The sequence below is a fragment of the Heliangelus exortis genome, chromosome 1 (assembly GCF_036169615.1).
Source record: "Heliangelus exortis chromosome 1, bHelExo1.hap1, whole genome shotgun sequence".
Taxonomy (NCBI): domain Eukaryota; kingdom Metazoa; phylum Chordata; class Aves; order Apodiformes; family Trochilidae; genus Heliangelus; species Heliangelus exortis.
Window position 1 is genome coordinate 167,278,427 of NC_092422.1, and position 24,606 is coordinate 167,303,032.

General features: G+C 37.0%; 1 protein-coding gene across 2 annotated transcripts in view; it reads right to left on the bottom strand.

Moving 5' to 3' along the window:
* The window catches only part of ARID2 (AT-rich interaction domain 2), a 98,713-nt gene that overhangs the window by 40,620 nt on the left and 33,487 nt on the right, over positions 1 to 24,606 (bottom strand). The window contains exons 1-3 of one of the 2 annotated variants that reach the window (XM_071733548.1): positions 19,165 to 19,276; positions 1,138 to 1,271; positions 70 to 288 (exon numbers count right to left, since the gene is read on the bottom strand). In XM_071733548.1, coding sequence (XP_071589649.1) covers positions 70 to 259 — 190 coding nt within the window. In that variant the 5' untranslated portion in view covers positions 260 to 288; positions 1,138 to 1,271; positions 19,165 to 19,276. Of the gene's footprint in view, positions 1 to 69; positions 289 to 1,137; positions 1,272 to 19,164; positions 19,277 to 24,606 lie in introns of those variants that run through there. The other variant, XM_071733547.1, reaches the window with a different exon arrangement.

The following is a 24,606-nucleotide window of genomic DNA, read 5'->3' on the forward strand; positions in this document are numbered from 1 at the left end:
TCATTATCAAGGCTTGTGAAAGATGCTACAACAGGTGTTGACTCTGTTGCAAAAATAATATATACTTACTGTCATCAAACACCCCAGCATTTGCAAGCAGTAAAGTGATGATTTTAGGGTCCTTTTCAAGTTGCATAACATGCTTGCTTTCGTTTGAAAGAAGAGTACATACATTAATTGCAAAGTCCACTTCATTTGGGAGTCCAGATAACAGAGAAAGCACCAGTTTGTTATAGTCATTTGGTGAGTTAAAGTCCATAGAGAGCCCATAGCTCTGACGAAGGTAATCTAAAAAAGAAAAAAACCCCAAGCATTTTAACAGCTAAGATAATTAATATTCAGATGGTGCATAAGCAATATTATTATGAATGATAAGTATTTTCACAAACATATATTAATAGGGAGTTGATGGTTTTTAACAAGTTCTACAGTATTCTATTTATCTTTTCCATTTGTCTTTGGCCAAAATACTGAACTGTGGACCTTTCTGGTTAATATTAATTTATTCATCATCTCAGGAATACAATACTGCAGGATGTTCCCTCAAAGAAAAACTCTGAAAAGGCAAACTTTAATTGCACCAGAGCAGAACTGTAATGCAATTAGGAGTAACTTTCTACACACAAATGACATATCTGTTCCACAGGGTCCACCAGCCTCCAATTTGTATATTGGGTCCAGATGGATACTTTGGTCTCTAAATTACAGTGGTGGTGATTCTGTCTCCTTACACGTGGCTTTATTCCTTGGCTTTTAAAGATTAATTAATTGTATGCTCAGTTCAGGTATCTGGTTCTCCAGAGAAATTACTGACATGACAGAAACACAATCTGCAAATTTTCAAGGTATGTTGTTTCAAGACAAGTAACTATTTAGCCCTGCTAATTAGAAAGAGAAACATTTATAAGGAAGACAAACAGCTTATGCATTTTTGTATTTATTTTGGTTCGGTTTACAATGGAAAGTTTTTTTTGAGCGTGTTCAATTTAGTTGAGTGACTCACAAATTGGAGGGGTTTAATAATACTGTAATTTAGCTACACAATATTTCTGTAGCTTGTCCAAATATATATATATATATATATATATATACTCACACACATATACAGAAGAAATTACTTTTCCTCAAAAAATTTACCTGACACACTGTGTTGCTGGTAGTTATAGGAAGTTGGAATTGCACCAATAGGAAGTTGTGGCTTTGGATTTCCCGGCTGTACCTCATCATCCTCCTCCCCAAAATGATGGACCTTTTCATACTTTTCTAGATAACTGGAATAAAAAAAACAAACATTTTGAATATATATAACTAAATCTTTCACCTTCCAAGAGCTGAGCTGCCAAAGGAAACAAACTGCACAAATATGGATATTTACTGGAAACACTAGTCTAAGTGTTACAAAATATGAGTCAGACTGACAACAGGCAGTACAGAAAATGCAGATATGTGGATTTATGGATTTAGGTATTGAATTTCTTCACATTTCTCAACAACAATGCCTAGCTAAATTGCAACATGTTAAGCCCTCTTGTGACCTAATCCATTTTTCCAAAATCAGCTTGTGCTACCTAATATAACTCTGAAGGTAGAAGCATCGTAAAAATTACTCTGTTCAGGTTAGCAGTACATATATTAAAGCCCAGAAAAACACTTTTTATTTTTGCCTGACTTAAATATTAAGTCCGGTTTCCATTTTCCATATTATCATTTATTTGCTGACTTACTGAATATTTTAAGATAGCTTAAAAAAATACAACTAAGATTTTTAAAAAGCACAAAGCTACAATAGCATAGCCAAACGTTGAAATGTAGTCAGAAATGGAATACCAGATAAATAAAGCACCACACAGTTTTAGGTGTCCCATGACCTGATGTTTCTCTCTACTGGGTTCTCAAAGTAACTGTGTATATACCCTTACACAGCTACAAAACCAAGATTTATTGGAATAAAACACTCATGTCCAATTGTGAAAGCTAAAACCCCATGAATTTCCATCATCCAGAAAGTATTTTATTTTCCCAGTCACAGAAGCACTTCTGAAGGGCTCATTGTTATACTGACTTCCCTATTCTGACCCCAGAAAATATTGAACTGAGACAATATCAGTGGCTTACGTATTCTGACAGGATAAATTCCCACCTGTATTGATTAGTGATTAGGATTTTATAATAGACTTAACAGTGGTTGCTAAAATCCTGACAAAGAACACAGCTATGTAGGGTTTTCAAGTACATGCAAGTCTAGTAGTATGTAGGACCTCACCAGTGTATTCTGAAGTTTGCTGATTGTACCAAAAATGAGTGGGAAGTGGATACTTCAGAAGGGAGGAAGACCCAGACAAGGCTGGAAGAGTGGGCTAACAAGAACACTGTAAAGTTCCACAAGGCCTAGGGTAAGGTCTTGCACCTGGGAAAAACCTAATTCAGCAGTGCAGGACAGGGTGGGGAGCAGCTCTGTGGAAAGGGATATGGGAGTCCTGCTGGACAACAAGCTTACTATGAGTGAAAGCTGTCCTGATGCAGCAAAGAAAGCAACAGGATGCTGGGCTGCTTCAACAGAAGCATCACCAGCAGAGATAAAAAGTCATCACCCCACTCTACTCAGCATTTGTCAGGCCACACCTGAACACTGTGTTCAGATTTGGTCCCTGAGGTATGAAAAATTTGGACAGGTGGGAGAAGGTCCAGAGGAGTGCCACAGAGATGACCAAAGAACTGGGAAACCTGATGTACAAGGAAAGGCTGAGAGAACTGGGTTTTTTCAGCCTTGAGAAAAGAAGGCTCAGGGGAGACCTTATCACCATGTTCCAGTACTTAAGAGTACTGGAGTACTACAAAGATGGAGACACACTTTTTGCAAGCAGTCACGTGGAAAAGATGAAGAGTAATGGATGAAAGTTACTCCTGGGGAGATTTCAATTGGACATGAGAGGACAATTCTCCACAATGAGACAAATTAGCCACCGGAATAAGGTCCCCAGAGAAGTGGTGGATACCCCAACAATAGAGACTTAAAATTCATCAACAGGGTGCTGAGGGAGCTTGTCTATACCATGGTTTTTCCAAGAAAGGTTGGACCAGATGATACCTGAGGTCCCTTCCAGTGTGGTATTCTAGGGTTTTCTGTGTATTTCCAACTTACCCTGCGCCAAAATGAATCATAGGAACAACAAAAATACTTCCAGCTAAACACTGCTCACTGCAAAATTCCAGACTTCTTTCTGCTACCAGCATTTGTTCACTTTCAAACAGTTCAGTAACTCAGTCTGCCATCATCACTGTCATCATGGTTGGAATAAAGGAATGTGTACTGTAGTTTAGGTGTCCTACACTGAAAAGATGATTTCACAAAACTAGTCTAATGTCCAAAAACAAGTGAAAAGATAACCTGAAAATTTTAACCAATCTTTTTGATACACGATGCTTTGCTTTGTACCCCTGTGAGATCATCAAAAGCTGTTGAAATTGAGGAAAAGACACGCTAAGGGAAACATACTGCCTTCACAAAGTCCTGAACTAGATTAATCAAATGTATGATTAAGTCCAATCAATTTAAACAGAGCCTACATAATGTGCATTTATGATCATGACCTATAGAAGTAGCTCAGAGACAGCTTGACCTTCACTCCTTCTGCCCATCCAGTCTCTCACTCTTTGAGCTCATTTACTGAGGAGGATTCTAGGTTGGCTCTCCACTCATTTTCCAAACTGAACAGGGGTCACATGAATACTAGAGGTGATGCAGGGGGAAGAGCAGGTGTACACAGCTGAGGATGGCAAGGGGATGATGTGCATGTGCAACTTCTACACTAGCAGCAGTTCCACTGCTTTAGCTTCTGCAATAGGACTTGAGAAGTGCTGTGGCTGGACCAGATTTCCTCAAATTGCTGGGCTGAGTCAAAGCGTATGCTCAGCATAAAACACTTTCATGCTGAATACAAGATTTCATAACAATATTTTATGAGGTGAAGTGAGATCCCTATACATAGGCATATGCAGTATTAAAAATACAGTTTGCAAATTTGCTGCAATTTTTTCTGGACTTGGCCATTCTACCAATAATTAAAAAAGAAAAGAGAATGTTATGTATCATAAAATAATCCATGTTGTCCTATACTTTAGAATACAAATACTGAGACTTAATGCTTTTTATTAAAGCCACCTCCATGTAAAGCTGAACAATATGAATATCCTGTATGTGCTCCTCTGTTAATACCTATTAAAATGTGTTAAAACAGTTCTGCCAAACACAGAAACTCTAGAATTTCAATATCCAGCTTCCTGCTTCCCTGTCCTAAACCAAACAATGACATTCCAACTCTTCGAAGAACACTCCCTCTTTCCTATCTCACCCCAAACTAATCAAGTTTGCCGAGGGAAAAAACAAACAAAAGTGCAAATTTTTTTAAAAAGCCCCCAACAATCTTAAAGCATCATTTACAAAGACTAGGAAAAAAGAAAACTCAGATGACAAATAGAAAGACCCTCCCCAACTCTAACACATACACACTTAACTACTTTTAAGATAATACACGTTTACAGGGTGGACGTTTCCCTGTTTCTGAATCCATCAACTATTATTGAATTTCAACCACAATAACAAGACCTTAATACGCTGCTTTAGGATGATTCCTTTATGCTACATAAGTACTGACTGTTTACAGACAGCTGTACAGTCCTCAATCCTCCAAACCCTTCTTTTGTTTCCTGCAGAGGGAATGCATGACCTGGAATGTTAGTGTAGAGAAGCAGCTTTGTAAATTAGCTTGTAAATGAGCTTTACTCGTCTTACATTCTAATCCTACCAGTCTGGCATACAGCTACTATGCAAACAGTGGAACAGTTATCATCAAGATAGGTCTCACTTTAAAGATACAACAAATTTAAGATAACAAATGGAGCTTTTCTGTTACTGAAAATCGGTTGTGTAGCTCATAAATTATAATCAGAGACTTACAAAAGGCTAATCTCATGTTTCAAAACAACTTAGATCTGTAACTGTAGACTAGAAATGCATACTTGGACATGGAAAAAGGTTTTTAGGAATTCATAATGCTTCCTTAATTTAGTCACTGGCAGCATAAATCAATAGTACAGATCTCAATCTTCCAATTTCAATATCAACTGAACAATTAGACCCTGAAAAAGAAAGACACAGCTAATATGTCTGTAAACAAAATAAAACAACTGAATGAAGGATGAGAGCAAAACTGCTAATGAAACAAGCAATCTATATGGGATAAAGAAGTTTCAAAAATGTCTGAGCAAAGAACCTAAACACTATGTTGAAGCCTCGATGAGAAAGGAGTGATAAGGAAAACTTTCTTCTGTATGTACATTGAAATGTGCCACACTGTATCAATGGCACCTTCAGCTGTCACATGACCCAAAGAATTCAAGAAACTGAAATGCAATGAAACCCAGTGGCAATTTACAGCCAATTCCTTTCTTCAGCTTCGATCACCTCCATTCTGAGAAACTTAAGGAAAAACACACAAAACCAAACCAAAACAAAAAAAAAACCAAACAGAACAACCACCAAAAAAAAAAAAAAAAAAAAAAAAAAAAAATTACCAAAAAAACCCCGTAACATGTATACACATCTGGTGAATAGCTAGAACCACAGAATATGTGAAATACCCAAATACAGGAAAACACATGGGCAGCCAGAGACATGTAAAGGCTGGCTACTTTTGCAGAGGCCAAGTCATTTCAATGCTTTCTGAAAACTTGGTTCCTTTAAAGCTGCAAATTTTTCAAAAAGGTAACATCTTTATCAGATGATCCCTTATAGTCCTATGCCATGTATCTCTGCCTGTTATCATTACTGAAAATCTGATCCATTTAGGAACCTGAATAGGAGGCAGTACTTAATAACAGGGAAGGCTGTTTCTCAGCAGGGCACAAGTGCTTATGCTCAATGTCCCTGCTGCTAGTGGGACACTGGTGGAAACTAGAGGCGTGCTCCAGAATCAAACTCCTACTTCCAACTCAACAGGGCTGCTGCTGCAGCTGGCCCCAAGTAATGTCTAACTCATCTCATAGGTGTTTGCTTACAAAACACTTGCCCTAAGAGTTAACCTAACTAGTTCCTGGAAATGGCAAACTCAACAATCCACTTGAAGGCTCTACAAACTTGTAGCATATGTCAACAAGCTGCCTCAAACTTGTTTTCTTATCTGAGTATTCCACCAGTGCCATCAGCAACCTCTTCAGGGCTTTTTTTTCTTGACTTTAAGGGCACCACGAATTCTAAGTCAAGAGTTACATCCAATTATTGTCAGAACTGATGCTTGCAGCTGAATCCTTCAAAACAATGTTTGTGTCGTTTTCCATCTCCAAGCTGTCTTAACCCGGAAACTGTGTAGCTCACATACTGCACCAGTGAAACACTCCACCTGTGATCCACTATTTGTTTGATTTCTGGCTTATTGTGAGCATTTAATAAGACTGGCTGACAAATCAAGATTACTGAAGCTGACAGCTTGCCAGATGAGTAGGAATCTCTAACTCTGCTCCTTCTCCACGTGGCCTCAGAATACTGTCCTCCAGCCTGGCTCAGTCTCTTCCCATGCTGCCCCATCTGAATCTGTGCACCATACCAGGGACTCCACAACTCCAGACTCCACCCTGACATCATTCTGTCACACATTAGGTGAATTCTGAGCAAACTCAAAAGGCCCTGTGCAGACTAAACTTAGTCAAGGTCTTTGTATAGATCCACAGATAAACTACAGTGGTATACCCTGGAATTTAAATGTATTGACAGAATTTTGTAACACAGGTTGTGTAGGACTATAGGATAGATGGTGCAATTTGTGGTTTGCTTTAGATTTGGTTAAAAAATTCTTACCCTACCAGAAAGCCTTTGCAAATAGAAGAAAACCAAATACATGCATTCATAAAGTTCTGAATCTTTGATAGGGCAAGATGTATTATTTATTGTTTAAAAAAGAAATGTAAATTCAGAAGCATCAATAATTCTGGAAGTTTCACTTTGTTAGACATTACAACAACAAGAAAAATATGAAATGCTTCCAAGTGAAAAAATAATTCATTCTAGAGTCACAGAAAATACATTCTTAATACCTATGGGAACACCAAGAGGACAGAAATAAAGATATTATTTTATGCTTTCATACCAATGTTCCAATTCAGAAGGAAAATAATAGAAGACACGCTACCCAACTAAAGTGTGCATGAAAGAGTGAAAGTACAAATCACGAGCATGGCTCTGGAATGACAACACAAGCCTCTGAAAAAACTGCACCACCAGCACCTCCAAGAGATTCTGAGTAAGTATACTGCACAACAGAACAGAAGAAGAAAGCGGGTATTTTACCATCTCTAAGTTAAACAGAACTCTGTGTTATTACAGGAGAATGGAGGAAACGAGAAGTCTTAAAATAAAAGGCCAAGGTTTCATTCACCATGAAAATTTGTTACCCAAAATAGCATCTGAAAGTAAACATAGATGTCCTTCTACTTCTTCATTCCTGTAACTTTCCTCTAATTCTTCTTCAATCTTTTGGCTAAATCTGGCAGAAGAACTGCACAGGGAAGTCACCACCCAGGACAAGCAGTAGGCCAGCTGACAAAGTCTTGATAGCAACTATATTCTGGTCTATGATGCTGTAACTAACACCAAAATGTTAGTTCCTATTCAAAACCTATTCTTTTGAAATTAAGATTCTTTATTTACAGGCTTGTTTGCATTTAGTTTAAATTTAAATTAAATTGAATCCACTTCTGATCCCCAGCTAGTTTCCAGGACTAATTCTTCAACTGCATTCCCACTGCTTGCCAAAACCAATTCACAGCCTGCATCACCTCTTCCCGCTCCAGCAGCTGTTTCATCACATCTGATGGGCTTCACATCCAGGAATATCTAAGCTGTACAATTATTAATAGTATTAATTCTCCAGTCTGTATCTAGGCATTAACTTTTTAACAAAGGCAATTCCCAGATGTATTCATCTTACCAATATTATAGTCCTTCTGTTGTCATCCAGGATGACAACTCATCAAGCCTGTCAAGTATCACAGTAGTCTGAGTTTAGCTATTCAAACTTCAGAATCATCAAGATTTTTTTACCATCTCCATAACATTCTTTCAAATTCTACAAAAAAACCCCCCCACCACCAAACAACCCAAGTTTCTCTGTTTTGAGAGACAATCTGCAGTAACACAGATTTCTCCACAGTGCCAGAACACGAGAGGATCTGAATGGCAAAGATGCACCAATACAAACAGCACCACACGTGAGGAATGACTGTGGGCACATGCAGGAAATTACAGCCAAGTGCTGGGGGTGCAGCTTGCCCACAGCAAGTCACACTAAGTTACTGCCACCCACACCAGCCACCTAGTTTCAGGCAGTCACTGAAATCCCAGATGCCACTGCATTATGCAAGTCTCTGCAATGGTTTTCAGTGTTCCTGTATCCAGTGAAAAGCTGGTAGCTGTACAAGTGTAAGAGTACTCTCTACACTGTAAGAGTAATAATAGTGCTTGCATCCAAACACAGCTTCCTACAAACTATTAGCTATACACCCCATGACTTGTAATACAGCCTGTACAGAACATAAAAACTTGTGCTTGGCGAACACTAGGTCAACTGTCTAAATACTGAAAGAAAAATGAGTTGTAGAAGTGCATTCTTTCACAAAAATACCCTAGGACTGGGTGGTCTTTTGACAGCAACAGACAGAGTTATCTGGCAGGGGCATTTAAAGAAGAAATACTTCAGGAATATATGTATGAATATATACATGAATATATACATGAAAGATTACATCTTAATTAAAAACCAAAAAAAAACCAGAACACAAAAGTTTTAATTCCTACAGAGTCTGGTAACTTATTAAGCTGGAAACTTCCATTAAACATAGAGGTCATATTTTGCCAAATATTGAAGCTAAAAACCTAATAGCCACTCAGAAGATTAGAAAAAACCAAACGTATATGAAAAATGTTATAGAAAAAAGAAAGAAATAATGTGTGTTACAGCAATACACCATTCTGTAAGCACACTAATTAAAGAGTTGTTCTCACTAAAGAGAAAATTTCTATGGAAATTCTGTCTCAGTTTTTTACCCAAATTCAGGATGCACATTGGCCATGTAGTACCTAAAAGTAAGGAGGTGTGTCCCTGTTGTCTTTAGTTCACAGCTACATTACCAAATATATAAATAAAAAGGGCTGGTATTTGCACAACAAAATTAAGGAACATTCCCCTGTGCACTTTCAAGGCCTTCATTAATGTGAAAAAAAAAAGACTTTTTTTGTATGTGAGAAGTAAATTCTTTCCTTTTCTGCCTGCTAGCCACTCCACAAAAGTTATTTAAACAAAAATAATACTCTGAAAAGACTCTAACCTACCAAGATTTTCTAGTTCTTTAAGTTTCTTTCAAACCATTAAAAGTAACAGAGATATGTATAATACTAAGGAAGGTAATAGTTACTCACATTTCCTTGGCTACGTGGAATAAATAGCTCCTATAAAGGTGTAATCTAGGAAAATGTCACAATGTGAATGGTCTCACATCACATACTTACAAATTACTTAAAACACTTTGTTAAACTGGAATCTGTCTCATTGGAAAGACCTACATACTGCTTTTCAACTTGCAAATACCTATCTTAGAACACAAAAAATTTCTAATACCTCATCTTTGACTATTTCATTAAAACCACACCAACAGAAATGTTGCTTATGCATGTAATTCAAACAATATGGAAAATAGACCAGCAGTTTCTAGAATGAGGCTTCAAAGTCCAGACTCTACACATTTACTACCTAAATTCTTGGAAAACGGTCCTTTCTCCCTGGCCTGTTATGAATCCACACTCCTTGCTACATTCTAGCACAACTTTGACAAGAAGGAAAGATAAGGTGCCCATAGGAAGCCTGGTAATTAGAAGGATATTAACAGTAATAGTAACTGTATTAATAAGTTCAAATCTCATGAAAGCACAAGTCGAGAAACAGGTTTTCTAGATTTTGACAATTGCTTCAGTCACCAGAGTAAACATCTGTACAATACTAATTCCAGCCCAGTTCAGAAATGACTACCATAAATGCAGAAGACACAGAATAAAAACCAGAATTTACTGATTTCTAGGCTGTTTCTTAATTCTGACTCTAATAATCTTTATTAAAAATATACTGCTACGCCATTTTTTTCACCTCATGTAAATATCTGTAATTTGATGGTTAGATTCTGCAGAGTCAGCAGTTTTAACAGTTGCGCTTTTCTGCCTTCATCTTAAGAATCTGTCTTTTCCTGCCATTAAATCTATTTACAGTTTCTCTGCTAATCTGCATTCCACCCTTTGACCACACAGTCAAAGCAAATGTACTAGTTTACATGTCTCTATTTATGTAGTAAAACACAAAAATTCATTAATTCTTGAACACTCTACCAGATGGAAAAAAAACATTCATGAGAAAAGTGAGAATAGAATAAAAAAATCTGATTAAGAGGATCCTGCTGGGACTCTGCACAATGAGAACAGAAATTCTTTAAGTCCTACGTAGAAAGGAAAAAGCTGTTGTAGAAGCAAGTCCCTTCTTTATATCAAGACCTTACCATAAACTAGTTTGTATGAAGGAATGCAATCTGGCTTTCATAAAAACTTTAACTAAAAAATATCTGAATATTTTAAGTAAATACTTAATATAACATATCAATATAACATAATAATATAAACAATAATATAAACAATATAAACAATATAACATAATACTTAAATAACATATCCAGACTGACACTTAAACAATAATGACTAATTTTACATCTTTTGATCACATAATGAGACACAATTATAAGGCTAAAAGTTTCCCAGTGCATTCTGAGAATGCAGCAAAATTCAAACTAAGAAACAACGATAAAGAGGAAATGTTGATTTAACTGTCTGAAGTTGTACAGGCTGCAGTATCTATATCTGTAAAATCAACTGTGCTGTGAGCACTCTCATGCATGGAAATAAACAGCCTGTACTACTAAATTGTGAGAAGCAGGCCTGAAACAATTTCTGTCCACACTGGTTCAAGCAAAATAAAGGCATGGTTCAGACACTACCCTTGGACAGGGTAGCATTCCCAGAAGTAAATTTGGATACAGCTATGCTGTTTTGGGGCTACGAGCATGGACGTGAGCCCTTTTGTGTCAATTAGCCTCAGGCACACTTAATTCACTAATATAGATATAGCCAGAGAAACACTGGATGCTACACAGATGGCCTCTGGCTTAACACTAATTCTGATCCATCATAGGGAAAGCTGAACAATAGATGAAGTGTTGCTCCTTCAGAGAAGATTTAAAAATTACCAGCAACATAATAACTGCAAAGAATTTATAAGCATTTTCTTTTTGCCTTGTATAGCTGTCATGTAAAGCCATTAGGACACATACAAAGATAAAAAGAGAGAGAACAAACAGGCATGATGACTGCAGATAAAGACCAAAGATCAGATTTCCTGTTGGGAAATACTCATCTCAGGCATTGAAGATAATAATTGCAAATTGCTTTAAAGGCAGAAACAGAGATATTTTGGATATGAGAAGGAAAAAAAGAAAACAATAACCCTACTTTTATCTAACAAACTACTCAGTGAGAATGCTATTGTAAAATTTGTAGTAAACCCACTCAAACTCTAAAGTTACTTAAAATGAAATAGATATTAAAAATGTTGAGCCTATGGGACAAGAAATTGTACTCTAATAGGAAGACTAAAAAATAAGAAGCAATATTAACAGTATTCAGATATTAAGTATTTGAAAAGGCTTGGAAGACACAGAGTCCCTGCTGGTGGTCTAGATTTTAGAGGAGATAAAACCTGATCCTCCACTGTGGATTGACCAGCATTTTCAAATCCTGCATAAACCCAGTAAGGCTTATTGAATTGCTGTTATTTTGAATGGAAATGATTTGTGGGACAAGAAGTGCTCTGCAATTAATCTCAGGTGTACCTTTTTAAGAGGCAGAGAGCAGATACTTCAAAGACTGAAAAACTTCATTATGGGAAGCAACAAATTGGTATTTTTTGTCTATTGTAAGTATATATAACAAAGTAAATAAACATTTTTCTAGTTAATAACCTAAATATTAGCCTTTTTTCCCCTCAGAGCTGAGCTGCCTTCTACACTGATAATTTCTGAATAGTACTAAATGCTACCATCAGGTTAGATGGGTCTTGGGATGACTTTATCTAGATAAAGATGTTCCTGCCCATGGCAGGGGGTAGACTAGATGATCTTTAAACTCAGACCATTCTATGATTCTGTGTTATTCCAGCATATGAGGACTGGATCTGTTACTTATGCTTCCTTCACCCTTCCATTTGACTATTACAGTGCACAGTTCCTGCTCAAGACAACCAGTTTTCAGAAAACCCAGCTATAGGTTAACAACAGTGTATTAACACATAAAATAGACATTTCACCTAAATTTCCATATGGTGCTGGTCCTTTAGAGACTCAGTATGCTGAAACCAGGCTACCTCGGTGTCACCTAAGCTCTGGACATATTCTAAAATTCTTCTATAGGCCAGTAAAACCTTTTAACAAGAGGCAGAGCTCATGACTGCAAAAAAGCAAACTTTCTCAGAAATAAATTTCAATCAAGAAATTTAAAATATTTTCTGTTCAAAGGTAAAATCACATCTTGCAGCAGCTGGGGCAATCAAGTAAATTTTTAAGTAGCATACAAAGCATTAACCCAGCAATAATATACAATCCTCCTTCTATCCTCTGAAAAAATGAGGATAGAAGGATCAAATCACATACAACACTTTGCTTTAAGAACTATCTAGAGGTGATGAGACCCTACTGTGATGATAGCACTACTACTAGAACTTAACTTGAACAGAAATTGAAGTCTTTGGGGATTCTTTTCAAGAAAAGGTACTAAGATGTCTCTTAAATATTCACCCTTTTAAAATCTGTCTAATAGGTATGAGAAGCTTAAAACCTGTCCAGCAACAGAAGAAATTAGGAAGGGTGCTTTTCATCCTTCCTTCCTCCTTCCTTCCTCCTTTATTCCCCTTCTAAGAATCTCTTGAGCATTAGGTTCTCTCTTAACATATTCCCTTTTATTGGCTAACAAGAAATTCTCCTTAATCAATGCCATTTTTCACTTCTTTTTCTCTTTTTTTAAGAGCTTCTGTGGAAAAGCCTACAGCAGTAGATACATTTCAAGCAGCTGCAGTGTGGAATTGCCACATTGTCATTTTCAGAATGATATGAACACCTACAGTGAAACCAGCTCAGGTCTTGCTCATTTCTAGCCCCTAAAATTCAGAAAAGTTAAGAGTGAGAATTCTTTCTAGTTCTGCTTTTTACAAGACACAGGAATTTGAGTTACATTCTTAACTCTTTCAATAAAAAAATCAAAATTATGAAGCAACTTTTGTTTGCCCTCTGTTCCAAGGGTTTATAACAGTGTCCCTTAAGACCAGAACACTTCAAAGTGAAAATGCACACAGAAACTGTGATTAAATCAGCACAGATATTTTAGCTTTCCATTTAAACAACAATTACTCCAAGATAACCAAGATCTAGATTTAACATAATATTTACACACAAAAAATATCAGCCCTTTTTATACTCATTTTTGCCATAATAAAATTCTGTGCTTTTATTTCCAATTATGCAAAGGAAGAAAATAAAAACAACACAAAACACCACCATGTAGTTTATATTTTAAATATCAAAAAGATCTAACAAGTGGTGAGGTGCATAAAAGTATTTCATAAAACAAGGAAAGGCACAACATAGGAACTCAATTGTTCCCAATGTCTCTGACTGCAGAATTTCTAGTGGAAGCTAAGACTGAACAAATTAATTGACTATTAGCAGTAGGTTTTCTTTTCTTTGACACCTTCTGCAAGTTCTAAAAGTAAACCAGGAGTTAAACACCACTGTACCCGACCTCTAGATTACAACAGGTTCTCAGCTATTTATACTGTTTCACAATCTAACAATACTACAATTATTTCAATACACTGGTATTTGCCAGTTTTCAAGCACACAATCATCTTTCCAGGGGACAAAAGAATTGGCAAGGAAACAAGCACAATATAAAAATTAGTAAGCTCTAAAATGACACAGCTTTGAAACTTAGGTTAGTTCTCCATTTGGTAATACAGGAGGTGCACTTGAAGCTGGAGAACATTCTTGAATAAATCTCTTCACAGTATTTTTAGAAACATTAATAAAACCAGAATAAAAGCACTCCTTGGAACTAAAGGAGAATCAGAGAGATGCAGTCCTCAAAATAAAACCAGCTCTGTGTAGCATGTAAATGGAGTTAGCAACACCACCAATACAATTCCTGTAAGTTGTGGGTCATCTCTCCAGCAAATTGGTGTCAGCCTGCCCTTTACATTAAACTAGGTCAATCAGTATTCTTATTTAAGAATGGGAAAAGTACTTAAAACCCATGGACTCTCTCCCATAAGGATCATATTACTCATAATTTTCATATTCTACATTTTACTATGGCAGCATTAGTTATCCTGTTGTGCCTGGTTCCTATGGCAGTAGCTATACCAACACAATTCCCTTTAACTGGGGGAAAAAAACCCAACTCATTTATTCTATTTTACACACATAAGGAGTATTCTTTAAGACACAGGATACAAATAAACCAATCTGCTATGAAAGTAGAGGGAAATTTGTTTCCTAGGATGATTTGTTTGAGGATTTTGAGTTTTTTAAATAATAAGAAGCAGAATTTCAAATTTATTCTCAACAATTTACTATCAAGGTTAATCTAAATATCAGGAAACAACATGCAGTGAATTCAGAAGAGTGTCTCAAAATGCACAAAACACCTTTTTCTAAATTCAGTCTCAAAATTTAATAATGAAGTAAAGAAACATAAAACCAAGGGATGCTTCTTAAAAACCTCAAAACCCATTTCTCCAACTATCTGTAAATCAGATATTTAAAACTATTATTTTATAAAATATAAATCAGTCTAAATTTTAGTTTCAAGTTATATTTGTCTTCATTAACAGTTAAATTATTATTACCTATGCAAAAGTTACAAATAATAGTAAATGGCATCAATCAAGTGCATCAGGAAGCTAAATGCATGAAGGATTGTTATTCTTTTAAATTATATTGAGAACTTTAAGAACAAAAGCTAGTTTCTGAATTCATCTGAAGTTCATAGGTCAGAGTATCTCACAATGCTTTAAGAGCACCATCATCCATCTGAAATACAAATGGAATGCTAACATTTTACTTTTTGCACAGGCATTTTCCCCCTCACTTTCTCTTTCAATAAATCTGGTTTTAACTTTCCTGCTTCCTGCCATGAAGTATATTTACTTAACTCCAAACATGCACTGAGTGAAAATTTAAAAGAAAACGAAAATTTGTGTTTCCCTTTTACACTTATGATGAAGAAATAAAAAAGACACTGAAAGGTTTTTCAAAAAAGTAGGTGGGTGCCCGGTAGTTTTCACAAGCACATAAACTCTTAAGCATCTGCTCCCTACTGATTTCCATGTAAATCTATCACCCAGCTCCTCAAATCTACCTCACCCTAGTGGAAAATGCTACTTAGCATCTCTTTTTATCATTAAATGCCTTTGAAGATGCAGGGTACAATTCATAACTCACCAACTATACTTCAAACTTCTTTAAATTAATAAAATAAAGATAGATAAAACTTTTTTACGTATCCAGTACAACTAAGGTACTTTTTACTTAATAAAAAGACCAAAATTTCCGATTTTCATTCTAATACAGGCTGGCTGAAAACATGAATAAAAATTAGTCCATTCTCTAGTAAATAAGAAGCGTGTTTCAATATTTCTGACTTAAAACATTAAGTTGCTTTAAAAAAAAAAAAAATAAATAAAACGAGGGGGGCAGGGAGGAGGGGCTGGTGTGAGGGGTGGTTATTGTACTACTTAGCTGCTAAAATAGCTGTTCTGATACACTGTATCCTTCCCACCAGAAAAAGAAATACCATGGCTCAGGCACACAACCAGTATGGAAACCACTGGAGCAACTGCAGAAGCCAATCCTGCTTACTGAAAATTAGCATAACCAAATCGCTGCTAAGGAAATCCAATTCTGCTTCAGGCAGAATTAGTCAGGTTAGCTCAGCCACTAATATAAACTAACTTGACTTTTTCTGCCTGCAGAAGAGCAGGAAATGATCCCAATAAACTACGCATCCACCTCTGCCTCCAACAATTCCAAGTCTCACAGAAGGCGGCAGCAAACAGCTGAGAGCAGTGAAGTTTTGAATGGTTAACTATTGCTTTCTGAAGTTAGATAACACTAACAAACGAAACAAACTCGCTGACATCAAGGCATTTACAAAAGACGCCTCGGGTTTGGAGGTTGTAGAGGTATCAGTACCTACCAGCTTCTGAGGGGTAATGATCAGCCAGGGTGGATTTAAGTGGTGATGTCCAATTCTGTGCCCTCTGAGTAAAGGCCACCTTGTGATTCCAAGCGACTACATCGTGAACAGCTTTAGTTAAATTTTAAAAGATAGTTGGTTTACCAGTTATTTTTCTTGACTAGTCTCAAATATGTGTCTTACACAATCTGTGCTGCATTAACCCTGACCAATATAAACATGGGCTAGAGGCCATATCCAGTTTTAGGACCTGGTGTGCAAACTGCCCTCTCTTTTCACCACCAAAGAAACAGGCAACTGAGTTTGTTTGCTAGGGTTTTTTACTTTGCTTTTCAAATGGGCCAGAGGCTCTGATTCATGCCCCAAATGATCTGAACATTTATTCTGGGTAGCTTCCTTTGGAAAAGGATATGGAAAGTACTGTTAAATAGTTTTAAAAGTTATAAGCTCCTGGGAATAGGGACATAGCAGATGAATTACACTGAACTTATACAAGATAGACAAGCAAATAACTACAGTTCTAGGCAGTGAATTTTTACAACATGCGGATGACTTAAAAACATTATGCTGTGAACATTATAGGAAAGGGATGTTTTTTTAAAAAGGAAATAAAAGTATCTTTAAAACAACATTTTAGATCTTGGCAAAATAATCTCACATGTAAGTATTTTGTCATGCCATAGAAAAATACAAAAAGAATTTGAAAAAAAAGGAAAAAACAGATGAAAGGGATTTAAAACTATAGAAAACAAGTGAGATACTGTGGGAGGACACCGATTTAGGAGGTAAAGTGAAGACTAGAAGAACTCTGTACTTTTTCTCTTAAATTCAACTAGGTTTATAACAAGGGGGAAAGAATATCAAGAAAAGAAAATAAAAATTACGTTTCCCAAAGTCAGAAAACACACAAAAATATAGTAAAGTCATGTCCAACATAAGCTGATAAAGCACATAAGCCAAACAAGAAAGGACAAGGAAGGCCTCAGCAAGAAGCCTGCTGACAGTGTGCAGTGCCAGTGCAGGCAGGCCTGGCTGTCAAGCCCCAGTGTGTGGTTTGGCCACAGTCTGTGTGCAGCAGCTGACCCTGTCAGAAAGCACAAAGAGAATTTTTTGCATGGTACAGATTGCGAAGAGATGAAGGAAAAAATGAAACAAAATACAAGAGGGAAGATTATAAACTGCAACAGATGATGACGAAGAAGCTGGAGAAAAAGCCTGCTCATTTCCCTTCCCATCACTCAAAGATATTATGGTAATAGTGTCACAGAGCTGTCAGGTGCAGGTGAGCATCACATTCCTGGCTTCCTTCCCCAGCCCTCTAATGACTGCTCTCTGAACATTAAAAATTAGTTCCACTACACTACAAAAACTGAGAGGAAAGAGGAAAAATAGTTTTTTTCACGGGCCACCTGACTTTACGTAAGTTAATTTGCTTTTAGGGGACATCTGTAAAAAGGGACAGTGATACAAACCACAGTGAGATTTACCCAAGTTCCAAAAAAACAGGTACTGCACAACTGGAGTAACTCACGTAACTCTGTATGATAAAAAAGTATGATAAAAATGAGCCTTCCAATTTTTTTCAGGCTTGGAAAACTACAGAACAGACTGATGACAAAAAAATTAGCTAACAGTTATTTCAAGGAGTTTTTATCAAACCTCATGCCCCTCTTAGGCTATCAGATTCAGTAATGTCAAAGGCACACGGTTTTCTAAGTAAGCTTTCCAACAGTATCCTTTTAAGCAGCTGCTCATCCTTCCCAGCATTTCTGCCCTATCCTCAGCACAGCCTTCTGCCACATGGCACCGTCAGCACTCATGGGCTACACAGCAAACACGATCAAGCCAAGAAATTTCTGAGTTGTTTAAAATAATTACCATGGAGCAATAGAACATCTGCCAGCATATTCCTTCTGTACTTTCTCCTGCCCCAGATTAGGCAGAAGGGAGAGCCAAAGGATTTCTGGAAACCTTTCTTTAGTCTGATATCTATGATTTCAAGCTTGTATTATACTCAAGATGTTAGAAGTAAAATAATGTAAAATAATTTAATTTCATGTTTAATTAGGAAGTGATTAAAGCCAACTTCAGTGATTTCATGATGCAACAAAACCCCCTGTTTTAGCAGTGATTACATCATCCCTGCACTGGTGCTGTCTATGGCATGAAGTCCAAAGCAGTATATAAAAAAGCCTAAAACTTCAGCTGGTTTATTTCTAGCTATGCATGCATTAAAATGATGTAAAAGTATGAAACACTGAGATTAATTTAAAAAAAAAAAAAAAGTGAACATTACAAAGGCAGATTTCAGTTGCTATTTTACAAACACATCAGAAAAACAGTCTTAATTTTTTGAGGGAGAAGGGAGCACAAAGAATAAATATACTTTTCACTAACAATGCAAAAAAGATGTAGAATATAGTATATTATTGTACCATACAGTTAAGTACAATTACAAGAGCTTTGAATTTGTTTGACCTCACACTGGGCTAGGATAAAAACAAACAAACAAAAACCAAAACACCCAACTAATAGCCTGTGGCTAATCTAGTAACAAGGGACTATGGTTAACTAATTAGCTTTTTCAAGAAGAAAATTATAAGCAACAACTTACACCCAGTAAAAGGTTTTATTTACAAGCATGCCATAGAACACAGCCTCTACTATGAAATTTAAGACATCAACATTTCTCCAAAGTGTCAAACTTCTTTTTACTACCAGATCTGCATCCCTAGAACTTACTGGAAAAACAGGAAGCTACATCTGTACCATACCTGTATCTTTCCTGTCTTAGAAGTCCAACACTTTGAGACTTGTCTACTCAACTCCTAGATTGGCTCTTTCTTAATTAGGGTTGTAAACTGCAACGTTCAGCTGGCACCCAACCGTAATACAATGTTAAGCACATTTTGCTTTAGCAAGTGCACATATGTTTGCGATATACTGACCTGAATTTTAGTCTTGGACTGAGCAAACTACCATAAGGTGCTGACATGCACCACCAGATAAAAATCAGAGACCTGAAGCTGTCGCCACCCAGTCGCCTGCCCCTCCCTTTTGATAAAGGTGGCTGCTCCTAAATGAAGGCATCTGATGCACTCCCGAATCAGACAGTGAATCACTGTTGCTCTCAGCACAGCATATTCAAGGAAGCAGAGACATTTTTACCTGAAAATAGGTGGCTCAAGGACTTACTCATATGCACATCTGACATCACCACTTGGAAAGTGAGGAAACATAATAGCTTCATAACAGCAAGAGCTTCAGCCAGCTCATTTCTGTCTATTACTACACGTCTGCTGGAACCAATTGCCTCCCAAATCTGCTCAGAAAAGGCCCTACTGTACTTATTCAAACTGTATGCAAGCAAGACAGTTTGCTTTCATGCAGATTACAGATGATACACCACACAACTTTAACTTTGTGAACTACCTAATTAATGTAACTTCTAAAATTATTTGAGCATGCATTAAATTCATTCAAGAAATATCAACTACAAGGACAGTGCAGCCAGCCCGCCTCTTCTCCTCCTCCTCAGCTCCTTCACCTGCAGTTCCCACTACAGTTCACCCTATGGAGTCAGCAAATAACAGAGCTGTAGCTTCTCCTTCCTTGAGCCAGAGGTTTTCTCCTAACAGGAGGTGTTAGGCCTTGGAGTGATGTGTGTATTCCTTCAGCAGACACCACCTCCATCCACTCAGCCAGGCTGCCCACACACTAATTTAACTACAGAGACACAGAGGCAAAGCATGTGCTAATTCAGCACAGACCTCTTCAGTATCAACAGATTTGATGGGGGGGGGGCAGGGAAGCAGTTCAGGTTCTCCACCTTAAGAGTGTCTGCAAAAACTCTACAAAGATTTCATCAACAACCTACAGAGCAATTCACCCTGGACTATGGCACTGGAGAGCGAGGGAGGAGTAGGAAGGCAGCCAACCAGCTTATAAAAGCACGATCAGGATCCAATCTACATTTATTTCATAACTGTCAAATAACTTTAGTGTGACACATGCTTACACTGGCTTTTGTTACTACTGTGGGGTGGTGAGTTGGTTTGGGTTATAACTATTTTGTTTTCATTTTTGTTTTCATTTTTTATTGCCATGGCCATAATAACAGATCTCCTGAATGGATCCTACTTTAAAAAATAATTTATAACCATGTATTTATTCCCACTGACCCTTACTCCGTGAGACCTTAGAAGGTTTATATGCCTTCAACAGTTGTATCACAACACAACCAAAAACTACACAGCTGAAAGATGGCAGAAATTAAAGTATTACTTGCAAGTCAATTTAGTTATATCTCATCTTCAAACTGCTCTAAAAATACTTTATTGTTATTAAAGCAAAGGACTTAGACCATAGACATTCCTTTAATAACATGGGAACCTTTAATCTGGTTTTCTAACATTTCACTGTTTTAAGATCCACCCTGTACCTAGCTTGGCTTCATTAAATAAAAACAAAATCCCTAATACAAGCTACGAGTTTATAGGTGTCACACAAATTATCAGCCAAAATTAAAGCTATAACTCAAATTATGAACTAGCCTGAAAAAAAGTCACTATTTTATCTTCAGTATGATGTTATCTTGGTTCAACTACTACTTTACAGCCAAAAATGCAGCAGAACAATTTATTCTCTCTAATGAAAAGGTATTTAAGACATCGTTAGTTAAGAAAGCTTATTATGTCCTACAGTCCTAAGATGCAAAACATTTAAAACCATAGTTTTAAAAAAAAATTAATTAAAACCACCACCAATACATTTGATTAAACAATTAACAAGCAAGCATTTCCTTAACTAGCTGTTCAACGAAAGACATGTTAAAAAACAGTCGTGATAATCTCTGGAGTTGGAGCACAAATGAAAACACTTTGTGTGCAGAAAACCATACCAAAAATTTGGGGGGAGGGGGGAAAGGTGTCCTTCCTTCCCCCCCAGCCCACTAAGTAAGACTGAAGAATGTGCTTCCAGCTGCTGTATTGATCCTTTCCCCTGGCAAAGCATTGCTGCTCCCTCTGGTGTTCGTCTGACCCTGTGCCAAACCCTTTCTGCACACTAAGGCAAGCAGATTTTCTTTAAGTGTGTAGGTGTGTGTATACACGAGCAGAATTACGTGTGACTGTGCAGAGGGGGAGGTTTCTTCACATTATAGTGACTGAAGGAGCTGAATTTGGGGTCACAAGAACATTGAAGCTGACAAAAAGGAGGTCGTGACTGTAAGAGTCAGAATTTTCAGTTAGGCTGCCCTGGAAAAGCAGCTCATGTTGGGGGAAATGACTTCCCAGATTAACCAATCTACCAGACCACTGCCACCTTCCACCTCACTTCTAGCTGTGCTGTACCACCCTGCTCCTGCTTTACTCCTTTGTAAAGGCTCTGACATACCAACTATGCTCCAAATCAACCCTACTCACTGAAAATTTTAAAAGCACTCTTTTTTTTTTTTTTCCTTCTGGGATTACATTTTTTTTGTGTTAATAAACGTCATCAAATCTTGGGGCAGGGTGGAGAAATTAAAAAAATGTCAGACAGTAAAACTGAATCAGTGGGAGCTCACAGCTATGGAGAGCAAAAAACAGGAGCTCATTCTTTAACCACTGGTAATACAAGGGATTACTTGAGCCTTTTTTTGTACAACTCTTCCCCCCAGTTAAGAATGAGAGTTATTTTACTTTCAAGTATCAAATAAAGATCTTTGAATTAAGCAAGAAGTATGATTCATGTGGGAAATTCTTCTGATTCCTCATCACCTCTTATGTCCTCACACTAAAACCTGGTCACTGAAAAAGTTTGGTACTGTTTTTTAAGCACTACCCAATACAGTATGATATGTTGGGTATAACCATTATATTTCACAGAACCCAATTTTAAGTACTGAAAACATATTCAAAAGTAGAAATAATAACAAATGGCAGATGTGATGGTTTTAAAACACTGAAACACCATTGACAGTACAATGGTTTGTCCTGAAAGAAAACTCAACTGGCCTGGGCTATAGTAAGTCTGACTTGTGCACAAATTATTTGTTGTCCTCTTACTAAGTCAAAGTAGAAATATCTATAAACAAATACCTAATGAAATGCCATTGATCAAATTGCCTTTGGCTACAGCAGTTGTTGCTAACAATCTCAACAGGCAAGCCAAATTACAAGCATTTTTCTATTACACTGAATACTACAGAGCGTGACTGGGAAATACTACATGGCTCCTAGGAAACAAAATTAGGATGACAACAGAAGTTCCATTTGCTTACTATATATCTAACCAAAACAAATATAACAGCTTAAAATATTTTTAGTGTCAACATGGCAAATAGATCAGGTTTCATCCTCTGACTTGCAACTCTACCCACAGATAAAAGAATGCTACTTAGGTATCAGCCATCAGCTGTGAGGATGTATTTTGGCTAGTAGGTCACAAGTGTGAAGAATTTAAATACTCACAATTAAGCTTTGATGAGTATCCTATTAACTTGAATGGAAAGAGTTCACTCCTACAGCACTGCTGTCCTGCTATTGATGCAGAACAACAGTATATTTATTTAATGAATGAGAAAGGGTGGGGGAAGGTATTTCATTCTAGAGAATATGAGCAAGACAGGCTTGGATTTTTTCCTCAGCTGGAATCTAATGATTCGACATTAGTTTATAATTTAAAAAGACTCCATCTAATTTTGTCTCAGGTGTTAACAACAATGAGAAAACACAATTAAACAGCCAAGTGCAGATCAAAAAATAAAGTTAATCGTCTGCCTGTAATAGCTGCAGCAGAAAATAGTATGTGCATGCAAAATGCAGATGCTTTAGCTGAAGGCGCTAGAAATCCTTAGAAAAGACTGCACCCTCGTGGTAGATTTGTTACCTTGCTGTAACATCTACTTTGTAAAGCAGTGGTTTGTAAGTTTTTGTTTAGAATCTAGGTTTTGTAGTACAAAAATACTTATTAAACAGAATGAAAAGCTCTTCAAGCATGTGTCATGTCAGTTCTTAGTGTTCTTAGGTTTTCTGTGCCAATTACTCATAGTATTTCAAAACACTAAGCCAAATATTTATACGTAGTTTTATTGAACTATCTACATTTCCATATCTGTATCCTGTGACACCAAGAGTAGGAGAGAGAAATTTTCTGTAATTTTGTTTCTTTCATGCTACCAGATTAGTAAACACCAAAACTTCCAACCAGCCAAAAAAACCCAAACCCACCAAGTAGCAAAGCAAGGGAAGGCATAACAGAAAACAACTGCTCTTAAAATCATGAGAAATGGAAATAATGAATCATGGATTTGTGCTTAATATTATTTGTATTTCCTTAACATGTTTACTTCTCTCTTTGGCCCAAGCAAAAAATCCTTATCACAACAATCCAACATACCCTAAATCATCCGCAACTCTTTCCATTTCACACTTCAGCAGTCACTGCTATCTCCCTTCTCTGCTCTCTCCTGATCTGCAGGGTACTCCCAGTCCCATGGATCCCCTTACAGGGCAAGGGGCAGCTCAACAAGTGCTACAAGAGGCTCACAGCAATGTGCAAGCTGGGATGCGTGGGCTGCCGGCAGCCATTTCACCTGGAAAGCATCCTGCCCGAGCTGTCTCTATCCCTCCCTCCTTGCCAACACTCCGAGGGGCTCTTTTCCTTCATGTATCTGCTAATTATCAAATCAGTTATTGGAATTTCAGGTTTACTGCTTTCTATCAAACGTGGTAGAACTCGGTCAAGTTCCAGGGCTCTTGAAGAAGACAGACATGCAGTAAAATCACATGAAAAACATTCTTCATAAACAAAATAAGATTTGGCTAAAGCCACCTAGGAATTAACCATTAGATACACCTTTCCACACATTACACATGAAATAAAGGAAAAAAACAGTGTGTGCTTGTGTGTATTTTACTGATGCTGTTTTAAGTGTTAACCAAAGAAATGCATTTGAGTGATGGAATGGACACGTGGGTGACCAGCTTGCAATCTGGAGTGAACACAGACATCAGCTACCATGACTTGATTCATTTAACTTCAGGTTATGAAAATAATGGGTCTTTTCTAAAATATCACTAATTTTAACACAATATACAATACCCATATTCTGTACTGCCAGCAGGCAATAATGGGAAAAATAGACTTATCTTATAACGCGCAATATACTGTTTCGGTTTTAACATCCATGTTTTTATTTACAAAATAGACTCAAAAAAGCAGTGGTATACTTG